This window comes from Gymnodraco acuticeps, unplaced genomic scaffold (assembly GCF_902827175.1).
Source record: "Gymnodraco acuticeps unplaced genomic scaffold, fGymAcu1.1, whole genome shotgun sequence".
NCBI classification, from domain to species: Eukaryota; Metazoa; Chordata; class Actinopteri; order Perciformes; family Bathydraconidae; genus Gymnodraco; species Gymnodraco acuticeps.
In genome coordinates, this window is record NW_022992085.1 from 1 (window position 1) to 16,989 (window position 16,989).

General features: G+C 42.3%; 2 protein-coding genes across 2 annotated transcripts; both read right to left on the reverse strand.

The window, feature by feature from the left end:
• Nucleotides 1-2,788: 2,788 nt before the first annotated feature.
• Nucleotides 2,789-9,250, reverse strand: LOC117537349. The gene has a single exon (XM_034202535.1). The coding sequence runs from the start codon at nucleotides 9,106-9,108 to the stop codon at nucleotides 2,881-2,883; it is 6,228 nt and encodes a 2,075-aa protein (XP_034058426.1). The 5' UTR covers nucleotides 9,109-9,250; the 3' UTR covers nucleotides 2,789-2,880.
• Nucleotides 9,251-15,124: 5,874 nt separating this feature from the next.
• Nucleotides 15,125-16,525, reverse strand: LOC117537359. The gene is made up of 3 exons (XM_034202546.1): nucleotides 16,280-16,525; nucleotides 15,908-16,127; nucleotides 15,125-15,700 (listed from the first exon to the last, which is right to left on the reverse strand). The coding sequence occupies exons 1-3, from the start codon at nucleotides 16,523-16,525 to the stop codon at nucleotides 15,189-15,191; spliced, it is 978 nt and encodes a 325-aa protein (XP_034058437.1). The 3' UTR covers nucleotides 15,125-15,188.
• Nucleotides 16,526-16,989: the final 464 nt, after the last annotated feature.

The following is a 16,989-nucleotide window of genomic DNA, read 5'->3' on the forward strand; positions in this document are numbered from 1 at the left end:
TCCACGAATAACAATAGGTATCCTTGCACTTCGTGCTAGGACGCCGTTGGGTCCTAGCACTCTCGTGCTCGGGCCCTAATTAAAACTGCGGTCGCACTTGTGCGCGCAGTGATGAGCGGGCCCTCGCGTCCGTGCGCCTGTCGGGGAGTGCGGCCGGTCGTCTCCCCCAGTCCTCCGAAATGAGCCATTTGTCATCCCTCTAAATAGTTTACCTGACTTTGTGTTCCTTTGTTTCTGACCAGGAAATCTTAGGAATGTGCGCCAGTTGTGTTGGTACCATTTTTCCTGCATCAACCAGGTAGCGATATGTCGTTTGTTGATCCTAGGAGTTAAACACATCATGTCAACAATTAGGGACTATTGGACTGTGCAGTTATACTTTATGGATCTTTAATTAACTGTCTACACCACAACAATAGAATCAAACCACCACAGGGAGTCGAACCCCGTCTCAAATGAGAGTCCATACCAGTGGTTTTTTTGCTTTTTGTTGTTGCCTAAACTTTAACAAAAAGCAAAACCTGCAATACATTTGTTTTGTGGTCAATGCCACTAAATTAAGTTATAAATTTGGAGAAATTTGGAAAATGAAATATATGCCTGAAAATGTAATCTTTCAATATTTATCTTACTGTATTGCAGGACAGACAGACAAACAGATATACACTTCAACAGCATTGCAAATAAAGTAAAAACCTCCTGTTGTCATGGCAGTGGGTTTGGTCCTCAGCATGAAAGAAGGGTCCATCAACTCTTTGATATGACAAAGGGGGTTAGGGAACTTATGGGAAGAAAACATGAATTAATACAACTTTTATTTACAAACGTGACAAAGAAATGTTAAACTGATGTGTGATTAATACATTATTTCAATTAAACAGAATGTTTGCGCCTTTGATAAATGTTATGCGACTGCAGATTAATGTAATTGAAGATATGGTTATGTTGGTGGGTGTGGATAACCTCAGACAAGTTGTCACAATATTTTTTGGGGCAGAATAGCTTAAATGTGTTTTTATAAAAGATGAATATAATGTCAGTAATGGAATTGACAACATTGCTCCTAAATAGTTGCTGTGGCACAGACACCAAACAACAGTCGTGCGTCGACTCGGCAGGGATCAAGGCACGTGAATGTCTTTCCCCGCCTTCCGCCGTCTTCACACAACCAAAATTACATTTTCACCATGAGCGCATTGCTCCTAAATAGTTGCTGTGGCACTGACACCAAACAACAGTCGTGCGTCGAATCGGCAGGGATTAAGGCACGTGAATGTCTTTCCCCGCCTTCCGCCGTCTTCACACAACCAAAATTACATTTTCACCATGAGCGCATTGCTCCTAAATAGTTGCTGTGGCACTGACACCAAACAACAGTCGTGCGTCGAATCGGCAGGGATTAAGGCACGTGAATGTCTTTCCCCGCCTTCCGCCGTCTTCACACAACCAAAATTACATTTTCACCATGAGCGCATTGCTCCTAAATAGTTGCTGTGGCACTGACACCCAAACAACAGTCGTGCGTCGAATCGGCAGGGATTAAGGCACGTGAATGTCTTTCCCCGCCTTCCGCCGTCTTCACACAACCAAAATTACATTTTCACCATGAGCGCATTGCTCCTAAATAGGTGCTGTGGCACTGACACCAAACAACAGTCGTGCGTCGAATCGGCAGGGATAAGGCACGTGAATGTCTTTCCCCGCCTTCCGCCGTCTTCACACAACCAAAATTACATTTTCACCATGAGCGCATTGCTCCTAAATAGTTGCTGTGGCACTGACACCAAACAACAGTCGTGCGTCGAATCGGCAGGGATTAAGGCACGTGAATGTCTTTCCCCGCCTTCCGCCGTCTTCACACAACCAAAATTACATTTTCACCATGAGCGCATTGCTCCTAAATAGTTGCTGTGGCACTGACACCAAACAACAGTCGTGCGTCGAATCGGCAGGGATTAAGGCACGTGAATGTCTTTCCCCGCCTTCCGCCGTCTTCACACAACCAAAATTACATTTTCACCATGAGCGCATTGCTCCTAAATAGTTGCTGTGGCACTGACACCAAACAACAGTCGTGCGTCGAATCGGCAGGGATTAAGGCACGTGAATGTCTTTCCCCGCCTTCCGCCGTCTTCACACAACCAAAATTACATTTTCACCATGAGCGCATTGCTCCTAAATAGTTGCTGTGGCACTGACACCAAACAACAGTCGTGCGTCGAATCGGCAGGGATTAAGGCACGTGAATGTCTTTCCCCGCCTTCCGCCGTCTTCACACAACCAAAATTACATTTTCACCATGAGCGCATTGCTCCTAAATAGTTGCTGTGGCACTGACACCAAACAACAGTCGTGCGTCGAATCGGCAGGGATTAAGGCACGTGAATGTCTTTCCCCGCCTTCCGCCGTCTTCACACAACCAAAATTACATTTTCACCATGAGCGCATTGCTCCTAAATAGTTGCTGTGGCACTGACACCAAACAACAGTCGTGCGTCGAATCGGCAGGGATTAAGGCACGTGAATGTCTTTCCCCGCCTTCCGCCGTCTTCACACAACCAAAATTACATTTTCACCATGAGCGCATTGCTCCTAAATAGTTGCTGTGGCACTGACACCAAACAACAGTCGTGCGTCGACTCGGCAGCGATTAAGGCACGTGAATGCCTCTCCCACTGTCTAAACACAACCAAAATTACATGTTCACCATGAGCGCATTGCTCCTAAATAGTTGCTGGGGCACAGACACCAAACAACAGTCGTGCGTCGAATCGGCAGGGATTAAGGCACGTGAATGTCTCTCCCCGCCTTCCGCCGTCTTCACACAACCAAAACTACCGCTCGTGTCCTTTGTCAGTTACACAATGAAATAGTTGAAGCTCAGGTGTTCTTTGTTAATAAACATTGAACTGCCTCATGAGTACTGAAATACATCGGGATAACCTTCGTTTCTGTGAGATACTTACTTGTTTGTTTTCCATATACGTGATCGATCAATGTTCCCTTTTCTGTTGTGGGTTCGGATACCAACTGCAAGTAACCTAGTTGTTCCATGAAGGATGACATTGACAATGACTTGAGCTGATCATGGTTGAAGTCTCCCAAAATGACAACGTTGTCTGACCTAGTATTTAAGAAACTGGTCAACAGCTTCATGTTTAGTTTGAACAGAGGCAATGGATATGTTTGTGGGCGGTAAACAACCACAACGATCACATTCTCCCTGGTGAAATGCGAGGCAATACATTCTAAATTCACATTTGGAATATCCAAAATGGTGTACTCTAACTGGTCTTGACAATATATACCAACTCCCCCTTGTTGTTGGTCTTTAATTGTTTTCAAAACAGCGTCAGTTGAGTTGTACGCCTTGCAACGTGGCACACTGTGAAACGTATATTTCTCAATCCGTGCAGTGTGATTTGCAACAGTTTCAGTTAACCATGTTTCCGTTACAGCCACACAACTGTAATCAAATGGCTGAATTGCCACCGTTAGATCAGGTAAATGTCTGTCTAAACTTTGTACATTCATTGAGAATATGGAGAATGAGTGTGTTCCCTGTGAGGGTGTAGTAGCACAGGATACAAACGGCGGCATGCCATCAAGGGAATCCTGAATATTCTCTTTGCAATATATGGCGCTGTCTTTAAAGTCCTCAATTGTCAACCCATTTAAGGTTTTGACACGGCTTAAAGCAACATATGCCTGGCCTGACTCAAAGATTCTTTTAAGCGAAACGACTGCTTTGTCAACAGTTAACCCTTGCACCTTGTGGATTGTGCAAGCCCATGCTAGTTTCAAAGGAAACTGTTTACGCAATTTTCCCTTGCGTATCCTTTCGTCATCTCTGTTTATGGGAGTAGCCAAAGGGTTGCCACTAGTTGAAGGGAAACGCTTCCTTCTGTTAGTACCCACTTTTTCGTCATCGAATTTCACAAACACAGTGCTCACAAATGTGTTGTGGATATTGTTGACAATGTCTACGACATTCCCACAGACTCCGTTTACCAAGCCGTCAGACACATCAATATTTTTGATCAACATCACTCGTGCACCCTTTCCCAACGGTAACCTTTCAGGTAAATAGGATTTGTACACATTTCTGAAGTGTCCTCTTTTCAATTCCATGCGGCCGGATTGTTGATTCTTCTCATAATCCAGTGCCTCCACGCAAAGGTTCTCTGGACATGATGCTGACAACTGTCTGATATTGTGGTCATTAACTTGTGCATTTGTTGCGAAAATATGCAACGCTGAAGTGCTTTCCCCGGTTTCACACTTTTTCAAGATAGCTATGTCACTGGCAACGAGCGCCGTGGTCTTAGCTCGTGTACGCAACCTGTTCAACAGTTCTGCAAAGACAGTGTCCTGTTGACGTACAACGGTGTTTAAATGAGCAATGGAGAATTGTTCAGTCCAGAAATCGCATAGCATGTTCTCCAAATACAAGGATTTGCCTTGAACTGGCTTGAGTTGGAAAAAGTCGCCGACAGCTATGACGCTGACTTTTCCAAATGGTGAGTGATCACTAATTTGCTTAATCTGCCTAAGTCTACCGTGAACATAGGCTAGCAAGTTATGATTCACCATTGAAATCTCATCAATCACCAGGATCTGCAGATCGCTCAATTCAGCACGTAAGGTACTGACCCTTTCCTCTCCTAACGGCGTGTAGGGAGGTTTGACATCCAACCCTATAGAAAATGTGCTATGTATTGTGCTGGCTCCTAAACTATAAGCAGCAATGCCAGTAGGGGCAGTTAACAACACAGACACTTTATCAGGTGAACTTGCAACTTGTGACAGCAACCTAGATGCTTCATAGTGGATTGCTTTAATGAGGTGCGATTTCCCAGTCCCAGCACCACCTGTAACAAACACATTGAAGGGTTTTGGGTTCGTGCCATTTACCTTTTCAATGCACCATTGTCTAACTTGATAAAAGATCTCTCTCTGTTTGACATTCAGAGATCTGAGAAGATTAAGTGCATCCGATCTACACATAATGTTTCCATGTGCATCAAAACGATTTCCCCCTGCACCAGCGTCGGCCAAGTCTGGAATGGCATCTGTGTGTTCGTCGGGAACTGGCACTCGTTCCCTCACTTCCTGTTCACATTCCAAGCGTTCCAACTGTTGCCCTGGACACATTTCACACCAGGCATCTTCAAGAGCACCTGTGTGTCCTGAAACATTGTCAGAATGTTCCATCACTTCAGATTCTTTCTCAAATGTTCGCCTGTTTACATCAACAGTAGTTTTAACACTGTGAACCACAGTGTCTAGAAACCATTGACCGTTATGGTAAAACTGTTCGAAAGTCTGAAACCCTTCAGGTTTTAAGTCTTCAGTCACACGGTAAGGCAGGAAAAGCTGCAAGATGTTCCTGAAGTACTTCTCGGGATCCGTGTCATGTGAAAACTGCACATAGCGCACCACTGCAGGTTTTCCCTTAGTCTTTTTCAGGACGAATCCTAGGTCCTTGCCTAGTTTCACTCTATTAACAGAAGTCTGGTTTTTCGACAGAACTCTGTATTCCGACACAAATGTAGCTAAACACATCCGATGAAATATGTCTTCATTTGGTCTAGCCAAATACCTATCCACAGAACTGGTCATCCACATGTTGTTGTCTGTGAGAGTGTTTGAATCTGCCCTACGTTTTAGTTCCTTTAGGGGCAGACTCATACGCGTTGCGTTATCTCCTGTTGGAATGTAGTGAACCGATCGGGAATTATGTTTTAAATGCATCTGGGTCAATCTGTAAACGGCCTCCTGTGCAGAAACATCACGATTATGCAGATAAACGCTGCCTAACTTTCGCAAGGACTTTTTGGCATCCGTGTTTCCCTCCTTTGTCGCTTCTCGTTGAGCGTTGCTGAGCAGTAATCCCATTTCACGTTCAGCTTTTGCGATGTATGAAATAATGTACACAATGCAGGCATATGCATTTGCTACAAACTGAATGTCCATGTTAGCATTCCAAGCGCTAAGTAAACGTTTATTGTATGGATTCACCCATACGTCTGTAGGTTTGCGCTTCAGTACAACCTGGGTTTTCTTACCAATGCATTCAAATGCAGATTCAAACTGCTCCTGGTTAATACCCAGACTTCCAAACAGCTCTGAGACTGTTGTGAAAGTAGCCGTCTCATCAGTGACTGCCTCTTTGACCGTGGACATGATCTTACGTGCCTGTTCTTCCGTCATCTGGTTGCCGACGCCTTCCTGTTGTGAACACGACTTATCCGTTTTCCCTACCCTGGAAACAAAGGACCGTTCACTCGGTGGTCGTGGGAAGTTGAAACGACACACGGTGTTTTTCTTTCTACACGATTTTGAATGTCTTTTACTATGCGTTTGCACAGTTGACACCATTTCCTCAAGTAGCTCATCGTCTTCTGGAAGTTCACAAGAAATGTACTTGTCTACAAACTGCACCACCTCCTCATCAGTGTCTCGATCAATTTGTGGGCTGTCTTCAATCCAGAAAATGGCATGTATATGAGGACTCCCTCTCTGTTGAAACTCAACACGATAGAAGTAATCTACCACTTTCCCAATTGGCTGACTTGGTGATCGTATGACATCTTTCAAAAAGGTTTCCCATCTGTGTTGAAACATGCGTGCAGCCGTTACAGGATTGCGACGCAAAAGACCACATTTGTCATTCCAGTCCAAATCGTCCACATTGTCACACCTACCCTCTTGAAGCATCATGCTGGTCAATAAATTCTTCCACCTCATGTCAGCAGCTGAAAAGGAACAGAAGAAAGTGGGCAACCCAATCTGCCTGACCATTGCAAACAAATCCTTTTGGGCACCAGCCCAAAAAGCGGGTGTGCCACGAATTGGCTTCAGAAATCGGTATCCTTCATTCGATTGAAGAAGTCTTTTCAGAGAATCAGTGTCGTTTACCATGTTCGCTGAAATCTTACCTGTATTTCCCCCTGAATGTCCTTTCCGTAAAGCGATGGAAATGCACGACGACACCTTCTGTACTTCAGTCATGTACTGAGCGTAGAATATATAATCTGAATCGCGTGAAAACCTGCCATCCGCATGCATGATTCGGTTCTTAAAGTAACTGGCCAAAGTCACCTTGTTGTTTCTGAAATCGTGATATGTCGGACTTCCCAATGGGAAAAGGCCAGGGAAACTTTTGGCCTCGTTGGTTTCATCACAAAGAACTAGAACTGGATTGTTACCCTCAGCAGGTGCAATGTTAAGCGTTGTATCGCAATGGTCTAAAATGTCCTGACCTAGGTCCACTGGCTGAAGGCATGTATCCATGAACATGCCATGAGTCTGGCGATCATGTAAAGTTTCCTCTTCAAGACATGTCTCATCAGGCTGTACGTCATCAACAGTATGCTCTTCGTCGAGGTCTTGTTCATATTGATTTAACCAATCGTCATTGAAGTCTACATTAGCGTAATAAGGGTTTGTCCTTTTTAACCACTGCAACGCTCTCCTTATTCGATCGATACTGACATATTGGTATAAATAATGTCCCGTGTGTGACAATTTGCGTTTCAGTTTGACTCTCAAGAGAATCCCATCTTCATTGGTCCTTGGCAAAACATGCGTTGTGGCAGTAATGTTTGCTGGAACACATGTCACTGGTCCATGCACACCATTTTGTGCACCTCTCGGTAAGCACACCACTTTCATAAAAGGGATGTGCATCTTGATTAACTGCATCTCTATAATATTCAGACAACTCAATTCTGAAGGTATCGGATGCAAGTGCAAGTTATTAGCAGCGCACAGTTGTGGCATTTGACCTCGAAGTATTTTGCCATGGCAATCCCGGCAGATCCATAACTTTCCCATTGGCGACTTTAGCAATTTGCAGGGCGTTTCACAATTATCACATTTGTGCAAATACTCTTCTGTGATACATCGTGCGGCTGCAGTCCTTGTGGCTTCGTTTCTCTGGTATCTACTGCGCTTGCAAATTACCACTTGCTTTCTGAAACGAAGACTAAGGCAGGAACAACACACAAAATCAGGACCGTTCTTTATGGTGTCATTAAACAGTTTCAAAACAAAATCAAAGGAACGCTTATTGCGTTTTGCCTGAATGGATTTGTTTTTATTAGCCAGTTGCAATGACACTCTATGGTTCGTGTTTGTGAAATACTTTTTCTTGCTAGCTCCACATTTAGCAAGTCTATGGTCCTCATTGTTGGTATATTTCTGCTTGCTAGCTTCACACACAGCTGCTCTATGCTCGTCATTGTCGTTATATTTATTCTTGCTGGCTTTATTCAAGCTGATATTGTATTTGTCATTATCATGATATGTGTCAACCGATGCCCTGTTCTTAATGTGTCGAAATTCTGTATCCTCATACTTCCTTTTTTCAGAGAACCTTTTATTCTTTGTAATATGTTTTGAATCTGTTCGAAGTCGAGAACTACTCTTACTTGAACAAGAGCTGTCAATCTCTGTGGACTTTGTCTCAGACATATCATTGCCATTCTTTTTCTCAGCATTGGCCCTACTAGCATTCCTTGTTAGCATTGGTTTTGCGTAGCACGTTGGCTGAATGTTACACAAATTATGACATTCCAATGAATTCCCATTCTTTGTGCACACAACTGGTTCATAGTGATTTCCATTGCAATTTTTCAAATAAATGCCCTGCTCTGAAATTTTTCGGCCTGAACAGCTGTATTTCAACCAGTGGTCATCGATGTGTGTGTAGATATCTAATCCAAGAAGGTTTGCAGCACCGTGGATTTCTACCTCTGTTGCCCAGGTGTTTGATTGAGTCATTTTGGATTTATCCAAATAGTCCTTCAAACTATTGGAGTACTCTTCTCTGACCAAACTATTAAAGTGCTCCTCGTTGCACATCATGTGTTTAACGATCTTACGCCTGAACATGAGCTGGGAGTTTTGGCTGCCACACACCACTTGTGATAAAGCGCGGAAAAAACAGTTGCCATCACCAACAATTTTGTCAGTTGTGCACGGGACACCGAGGGCACCAATCGATCCACTGAGGACATCTCCATGTTTCCTGTACTCCAACTGTAACTGACTACACAAAGTTTGCGCTGTGTCTTTGGACAACACATTGAACTGATACTCCATCGTTGTGGCTCCAATGAATCCATCATCCGAGTCGTCAACACAGTTACTGTCACCTACCACTTGAATAGGATCTTCGGACAGTTTTTCCAGTTTTACTACACAGTCAGCATTGGTAGTCGTGTCTGTACACTGGCTCACTGTGTGTTGTTGTTCACAAAATGCATTTTCAGGTTTTTGTGGGGCAATATGATGGACTTCTGCAGTAGACGAAACTGCACTCCCATCACAAGAAGCACTGCTGTTAAAAATATCCACTGTGCTGTTCAGAGTAAGTCCTGTGATCTCAAATTGATTCCTGTCTATTTCTTCTGTGTTGCGTCTACCCCAACCACGAATGTGAACACACAAATCTAGAAGTGTCTCATAGTATAACACTATGCTTTTTCCTGAACCAAATGCCTTGCCATCTGTGTCACGTGCATGCGAGTCAAAAACAACATACTGTTCATCCTGATGGAAAATAGCACAAGTGTTCACGTGAACTGTAATGAAACAGTGATCGTATGTTTCAAAGATCTTCATCAGACCATCCTTCAAAGTGTATGCTACTCCATTAGTCAGGAGCTCTCCTTCTTCTACATACAGATGTCCAACTACAGGGCTGCTGTATTCCAAGCCACACGGGCGGTTATGTACAGTGATGATGGTTGGCAATTCCTTTATGAGAAGATATCCAAACGGTGACTGCTCAGAAATGCAATCGGTTTCAGTCAAAAAAGTGTACAGTTGGTCGCCACTGTTGACAACATCATCAAGCAGTTGTGTGTTCCAAGTCATTACACTCTGCCTCTTGTGCCAAACCATAGCTGCCAAGGACATGGCAACACATTGACTTCCCGCATTGGCACCAAATTTGCTATGGGCTTGATGAAAAGTCCCTTGAACATATCTAACATGTTTATGTCTTTCCTTAGAAACCAGTACTTCAGGCACTGCGTTACTCTGCATTGTGCATTCTGATTCCTGTTTCAATCGTTTAAGGGGGACAGAGCACTTTTTCAACGCAACACCTTCTGGTACAGACAATCTGCGTTTCAAATTGGGAGCTGAACCACTGCTTTTGACTTCAGAAGATGAAGCCTGCTCCATTTTCTCAGCAATATTACTGTTGTGTGCATCACCTGCCACACAATGTAGCATCTTGTTCACCCTCACAGTCCTGACACTGAACTTCTTTGCATTTAAAGCCTGTGACAAAGCAGTGATATACAGCATGAGTTCAGGGAAGCTGCTGTGGAAAAGCGCTACCGATCTGCCATAGTCAAGGGGCATTCCTGTGGAATTACAAGGATTAAGATGCACTACAGAAAAGTTGTGATTGTGCTGTACAATCGCACAGTAAAATCCATCCATGTCCAGCAAACAAGATGCATCGTCCATCAAGGGTAGCTGCAATGCTTCATACAGTTGAGCACACACACCGTCACGCTTAGTCCCAGAACAAACACCATAACTCTCAGTACCTGTGGACATACTCCAGAGTGAGTCAAACATCTCAAACTGACTGTCAACGCCTTTGCCCAGTTGTTCAATATTTAGCTTCCTTCCTTCCTCCTGAATGGAGTCCAGCACAGAAGCCTTCCATGTGCACACACAGGAAAGCTTGTGCCTTATCAAAGCTGCAACAGTACACAACTTGGCACTCTGATCTCCCTTTCTAGCCAACCTCAAATGCTTGCTACCAACTATCTTTGGCTGGACAGTAGTGGAAGTAGCAGAAGTAGCGCATGTGCATTCAACAGATTCATGCAGCCTACCTTTGGCATCAGGGAGAACTGCCTTCGGAGGGAACCGCCTCATTTTGAAGGACCTCTTCCGTGGCATCTTAACCTTTATATAAAACCAAAAGAAAAATAAAGTTACACATAATGCACAGTTGTCATAGAAAATATTTATAATCCATTATGATATAAACAATTTAGCTTTACCTTGTATATAAAACACTGGTTAGTAACTAATATGGCATTAAATGCGTTTAAAATAATTCAGTAAATGATGAAGGTGATGTCAAATAATACAAAACAATACTGAAGCTTTACAATATTAAAGAGCAATTTATATTTGAAAGTATGATAGATACTAAAACCACCAAGAATATCTAAGTCAGTTTAAGAACCCATTCAACATCATTGCAATATCAGAGACCTTGATCAGTGCTGAGAAAGGTGTGGACTTGAGATGGATGGCTATGAACTGAATTATACAAACAGAATGAATAACAGTGGAGGGGGTGTGGCAATATATGTGGAGAAAAGAATGAACTAGAATGTGGTGGAGAGCATGAGAACAGCTGTTGAGGTTTTGTTTGAATGTGTTACAGTAGACATGTTTAATGTGTTATAAATAAGAAATGAAAAAAATGAACAGTTGAGTACCCTGAATTTTAAGTATAATTGTACAGAAAAAACAATGGAAATATAAAAAATAAACAAAATTATACATTTAAATACATGTTTTCAAAGTAATAAATACCATAAAGAAGATCAATAAATATGTTGGGGTGCACTTCCACAACCTATTAAACAGATATAAATATGCTCAAATGAAATGATATTATTGGCAAAGTATGAAGCCACATACTGTTTAACTTCCCAACGGCCTGAGCCCAGACAGCCCCGGCTCACACACACACACACACACACACACATAGCATATTAGCATGTGTGCACAGAACACACGTGTTTCAATACATAAACGAAACTTGAATAAACGTGTGTATATTGTGTTTTGAACGGTGCAAACAACCATATTCAAACATATAGACCGAATTCTGTCGACATTAGTTAATGTAACACTGTATAACGCCGTGTCTATATTGACGATAGTGTTCGCTACGAGTGTGCTCCGTTAGCATACTAGGGACTCAAAGTAATAAATACCATAAAGAAGATCAATAAATATGTCGGGGTGCACTTCCACAACCTATTAAACAGATATAAATATGCTCAAATGAAATGACATTATTGGAAAAGTGTGAAGCTGAAGCCACATATTGTTGACAGCCCCTGCTCACACACGCACATAGCAGTTAGCATGTGCGCACAGAACACGTGTTGCAATACATAAACTAAACTTGAATAAACGTGTGTATATTGTGTTTTAAACGGTGCAAACAACCATATTCTAACATATAGACCAAATTATGTCGACATTAGTTAATGTAACACTGTATAACGCCGTGTCTATATTGACGATAGTGTTCGCTACGAGTGTGCTCCGTTAGCATACTAGGGACTCAAAGTAATAAATACCATAAAGAAGATCAATAAATATGTCGGGGTGCACTTCCACAACCTATTAAACAGATATAAATATGCTCAAATGAAATGACATTATTGGCAAAGTGTGAAGCTGAAGCCACATATTGTTGACAGCCCCTGCTCACACACGCACATAGCAGTTAGCATGTGCGCACAGAACACGTGTTGCAATACATAAACTAAACTTGAATAAACGTGTGTATATTGTGTTTTAAACGGTGCAAACAACCATATTCAAACATATAGACCGAATTCTGTCGACATTAGTTAATGTAAGACTGTATAACGCCGTGTCTATATTGACGATAGTGTTCGCTACGAGTGTGCTCCGTTAGCATACTAGGGACTCAAAGTAATAAATACCATAAAGAAGATCAATAAATATGTCGGGGTGCACTTCCACAACCTATTAAACAGATATAAATATGCTCAAATGAAATGACATTATTGGCAAAGTGTGAAGCTGAAGCCACATATTGTTGACAGCCCCTGCTCACACACGCACATAGCAGTTAGCATGTGCGCACAGAACACGTGTTGCAATACATAAACTAAACTTGAATAAACGTGTGTATATTGTGTTTTAAACGGTGCAAACAACCATATTCAAACATATAGACCAAATTATGTCGACATTAGTTAATGTAACACTGTATAACGCCGTGTCTATATTGACGATAGTGTTAGCTACGAGTGTGCTCCGTTAGCATCTAGGGACTCAAAGTAATACATAACATAAAGAAGATCAATAAATATGTCGGGGTGTACTTCCACAACCTATTAAACAGATATAAATATGCTCAAATGAAATGACATTATTGGCAAAGTGTGAAGCTGAAGCCACATATTGTTGACAGCCCCTGCTCACACACGCACATAGCAGTTAGCATGTGCGCACAGAACACGTGTTGCAATACATAAACTAAACTTGAATAAACGTGTGTATATTGTGTTTTAAACGGTGCAAACAACCATATTCTAACATATAGACCAAATTATGTCGACATTAGTTAATGTAACACTGTATAACGCCGTGTCTATATTGACGATAGTGTTAGCTACGAGTGTGCTCCGTTAGCATACTAGGGACTCAAAGTAATAAATACCATAAAGAAGATCAATAAATATGTCGGGGTGCACTTCCACAACCTATTAAACAGATATAAATATGCTCAAATGAAATGACATTATTGGCAAAGTGTGAAGCTGAAGCCACATATTGTTGACAGCCCCTGCTCACACACGCACATAGCAGTTAGCATGTGCGCACAGAACACGTGTTGCAATACATAAACTAAACTTGAATAAACGTGTGTATATTGTGTTTTAAACGGTGCAAACAACCATATTCAAACATATAGACCGAATTATGTCGACATTAGTTAATGTAACACTGTATAACGCCGTGTCTATATTGACGATAGTGTTAGCTACCAGTGTTCTCCGTTAGCATGGTAGGGACTGTGTTAGCAGAGCGAAGCTAGTAAATCCACACACTACAATACAATGCCTATAGAGTGACTCACGTTTTTTCACAGCAAATTCAGTCCAGAGCACGAATCCGGTGGTCTCTGGTGGTCCCTGGTGGTCTCTGGTGGTCGTCGTTGTTGTTTTTTGTGGAATATAATATGTAAGCTTTTAAATCGGTTCTCAGTGCGCCAAAAGCATGCAAGAGAATGAGCTAGTGATGTGTCGGTCGCTGTTTTAAGTGAACGACGGGAGCCGGCTCTCATTTTTGCGGAGGGATCTAGATCGGCATGAAGGCACATTATGCAATGTGCACATTATCCCGCTTATTACATGGCCATATTCTCAACAAAGTAACGACATGATTCCCAATAGTAATGGAAATGCTTTTATGGATTTATAAAATGATTTTATTGATTTAAAAAATAGTTGTATGTATTGATTTAAATTGACATGCATCCGCTAAGAAAAGTAGTCCGTTGTTACTGTTTGAACTAACGTAGCAACTTTGATAGTGTTTTTGAGGAGCTTTTTGATTACAGATTTGAAAAAATCGTTGCTTGCTTTAAAAGTAGCACAATTCATTATGTCAAACCTTGGAAAGTATCTAGATATCCCTGCCCTAATGTCAAAGTAACTGGCAACCAGTGTTGGGGAAGTTACTTTTAAAAAGTAGTGTTTGCTCATTACTCGTTACTTCTTTAAAAAAGTAATCCCTTACTTTACTTAGTTACCCTGCAAGGAAAGTAACTTTTTACGTTACTCGTTACTTTTACGTTACTTTTATGTTGCTCGACTTTGGGCAGAACTCCATCTCTGTTCCTAAATGTGTAGGCTTACATAAAGTTCTACATATATGGAGGACATAACAGATATTTCTTTTGTGCTCTTTATTATAAAAAAATGCCACAGAGCACTTAACAAAACATTGGGCTATCAATATCAAATATCAATATAAAATCATAATCATTAAACAGGCTAGCCCCAAAATAGGTGCAAAGCTAGTGCAAATCATATCAATAGGCTCCTTAGGAACAACATGATAACCTCAAAATGGCTCATGTGTCTCAAAATAAAACATGCCTCATGTAAATCCAACAGAAAAAGAATAACTTCAAAATGTCTTGATATCGATGGCTTGTGTAAATAAAATAAAATGGCATAATACAGCTTGGAAGCAAAGACATTTTAGCCAAAATAAAATCAAGAACAACTTAAAGCAGGACTGGCCTCAGAATTAAAAGGCTATGTTCACTGCATATGCTCACCCTTCTTCACAGTATGATGGCAGATAAAAAAAGAGGATATTAGGCATAGGCTTGAGCTATGTCTATAGCATGGGTGGCAGGCAACCTATTCCACATCAGTACAAAATGTGCGATTATACCTCATCAGGAGCAGTCTTTCAAAACGTTTATCTGAGAGTCTGTTTCTTCTGGGGGAAAGCACAATACCTCCCAGGCTGAACAGCCTCTCCACCGGTGCACTGGATGGTGTGGCAGTGTTGTATTTCATACACACAGCTTTCACTCGGGGGAAACGGTTGAGGACTTCTAACTCTGAGCCTGATCTCATGTACTCAAATACCTCCGAGTCTGCGCTAATGGACATTGCGTCTTCCTCTTCCTCATCAAAAGAAAAAAAGTCATTCTCATTGGCGCTGCTGTGTGCGGCGGCTTCTCGGTTTTTATTGTTAGCCGGCTCTTCATCACGGGGTAGAGTGCGACACTCCGCGATGAGCAGCGCACGCGCCGCTTCTCTCCGCTCCGCTCCCACAATCCATCGAACTTTAAATTTCGGCAACGTCAAGGCAGCCAATAAAGCTTCACTGCTCTCCAACACTGGTGCGAATCGCGTCCTGATAGCTTAGGACAAAATTATATAGAACAAATAAGCCTAGTTTTCAGACACACGACTCACTAGAGCTCCATCAGGGGAGGCATAATGCATTTATCTTAAGAATATTTATTAAGAAATGTCCGTTAATGGATAGGCATATACATTTATATCATAGACATCGTGGCTATATATGATGTATATGCCTAGGCTACTAACTTTAAGAATCGGCTTACCTGTACAATTACACCCGGTAGGTTTGCTGTCATCCTCGACAGTCCATTTTGGAGTGCCAGTGTCCTGGACATCAGGGTCTCCAGGGTTGGTAGAAGAGTCCCATAGTAGCAGTTGTCTTCCCCTTGCAATATATCCAGTGCTACCGTCAGGGGTTTCAAAACACTGCAGTATTCCTTTAGGAATAGATGTTCGCGCTCTGTCGGGGCTCTGATGTCCAGTCTAGTACAAAGCGTATTCAAATCTTGGGCCGGGATGTCACTGATGCGGGACAGGGCATCGTGGAAGGAATTCCACCTTGTTGATGTAGGCACAATCATTTTTTTTCCACAGATTTCATCGACAATCTCAGAGGCCAAGGTAGAGCGGCTCGCCTTTGTCCAAAGAGCAGCGCACTTTGCCGTTGCACTCCTGTACACACATTTTGAGTCACTGTTGGAGGACAGCCATTTGTCGATGTCATTGCACGAGATCAAATTGAGTGTATGCGAAGCACACCTGAAATGCGGGGGAAGAGAAAACTGTCCTTCTGTGGCCCCAAGCAACTCTTCCACATCTGTGAAAACGACACCTTGCTCGTCATTATCCTCCTCCTCGTTAGGCTCAGGCGGTGCATACATCTTGAAAGCTTTAACAAAATTAGACCCGTTGTCTGTAACGGTGGCGGTGATCCTATGTGAAAGGCCAAATGCTGAGTGAATCTGTTCCATTTCAAAGCCTATAACATCATATGTATGCCTGCCCTTTATTCTTTTGCATGCGATGGCAGCTTTCTCACGTTTAAAGTTGCATGGATTGATCCAGTGCACAGTGATTCCCAAAAAGCTTCGGTTATGACTACTCCATATATCCGCAGTGGTTGACAGATACGGCAAACTCTCGAACGTTTTCTTTAATTCACTCTCCATTTTCAGATAGCATTCATCCAGATAGCCAGTGAACGTTTTACGATCTGACCATGGGCGCCTGTCTCCTGTTATCGGTATCTTGCTAAGTATCTTTCTGAAAGTGGGAGATTCAACAGTATTGATGGGCAACATTTCTTCGACGATGAACGAAGCTACAAGTTTGTCCAACTCTTGTT

Coding starts and splice junctions, on each gene's coding strand:
- LOC117537349 (XM_034202535.1), bottom strand. CDS start 9,108: ATGGAGTATCAGTTCAATGTGTTGTCCAAAGACACAGCGCAAACTTTG.
- LOC117537359 (XM_034202546.1), bottom strand. CDS start 16,525: ATGTATGCACCGCCTGAGCCTAACGAGGAGGAGGATAATGACGAGCAA. Junction 16,128..16,279: donor GCGCTGCTCTTTGGACAAAG/GCGAGCCGCTCT, acceptor GCTTTGTACTAG/ACTGGACATCAGAGCCCCGA. Junction 15,701..15,907: donor TACCGGGTGTAATTGTACAG/GTAAGCCGATTC, acceptor TTTTGTCCTAAG/CTATCAGGACGCGATTCGCA.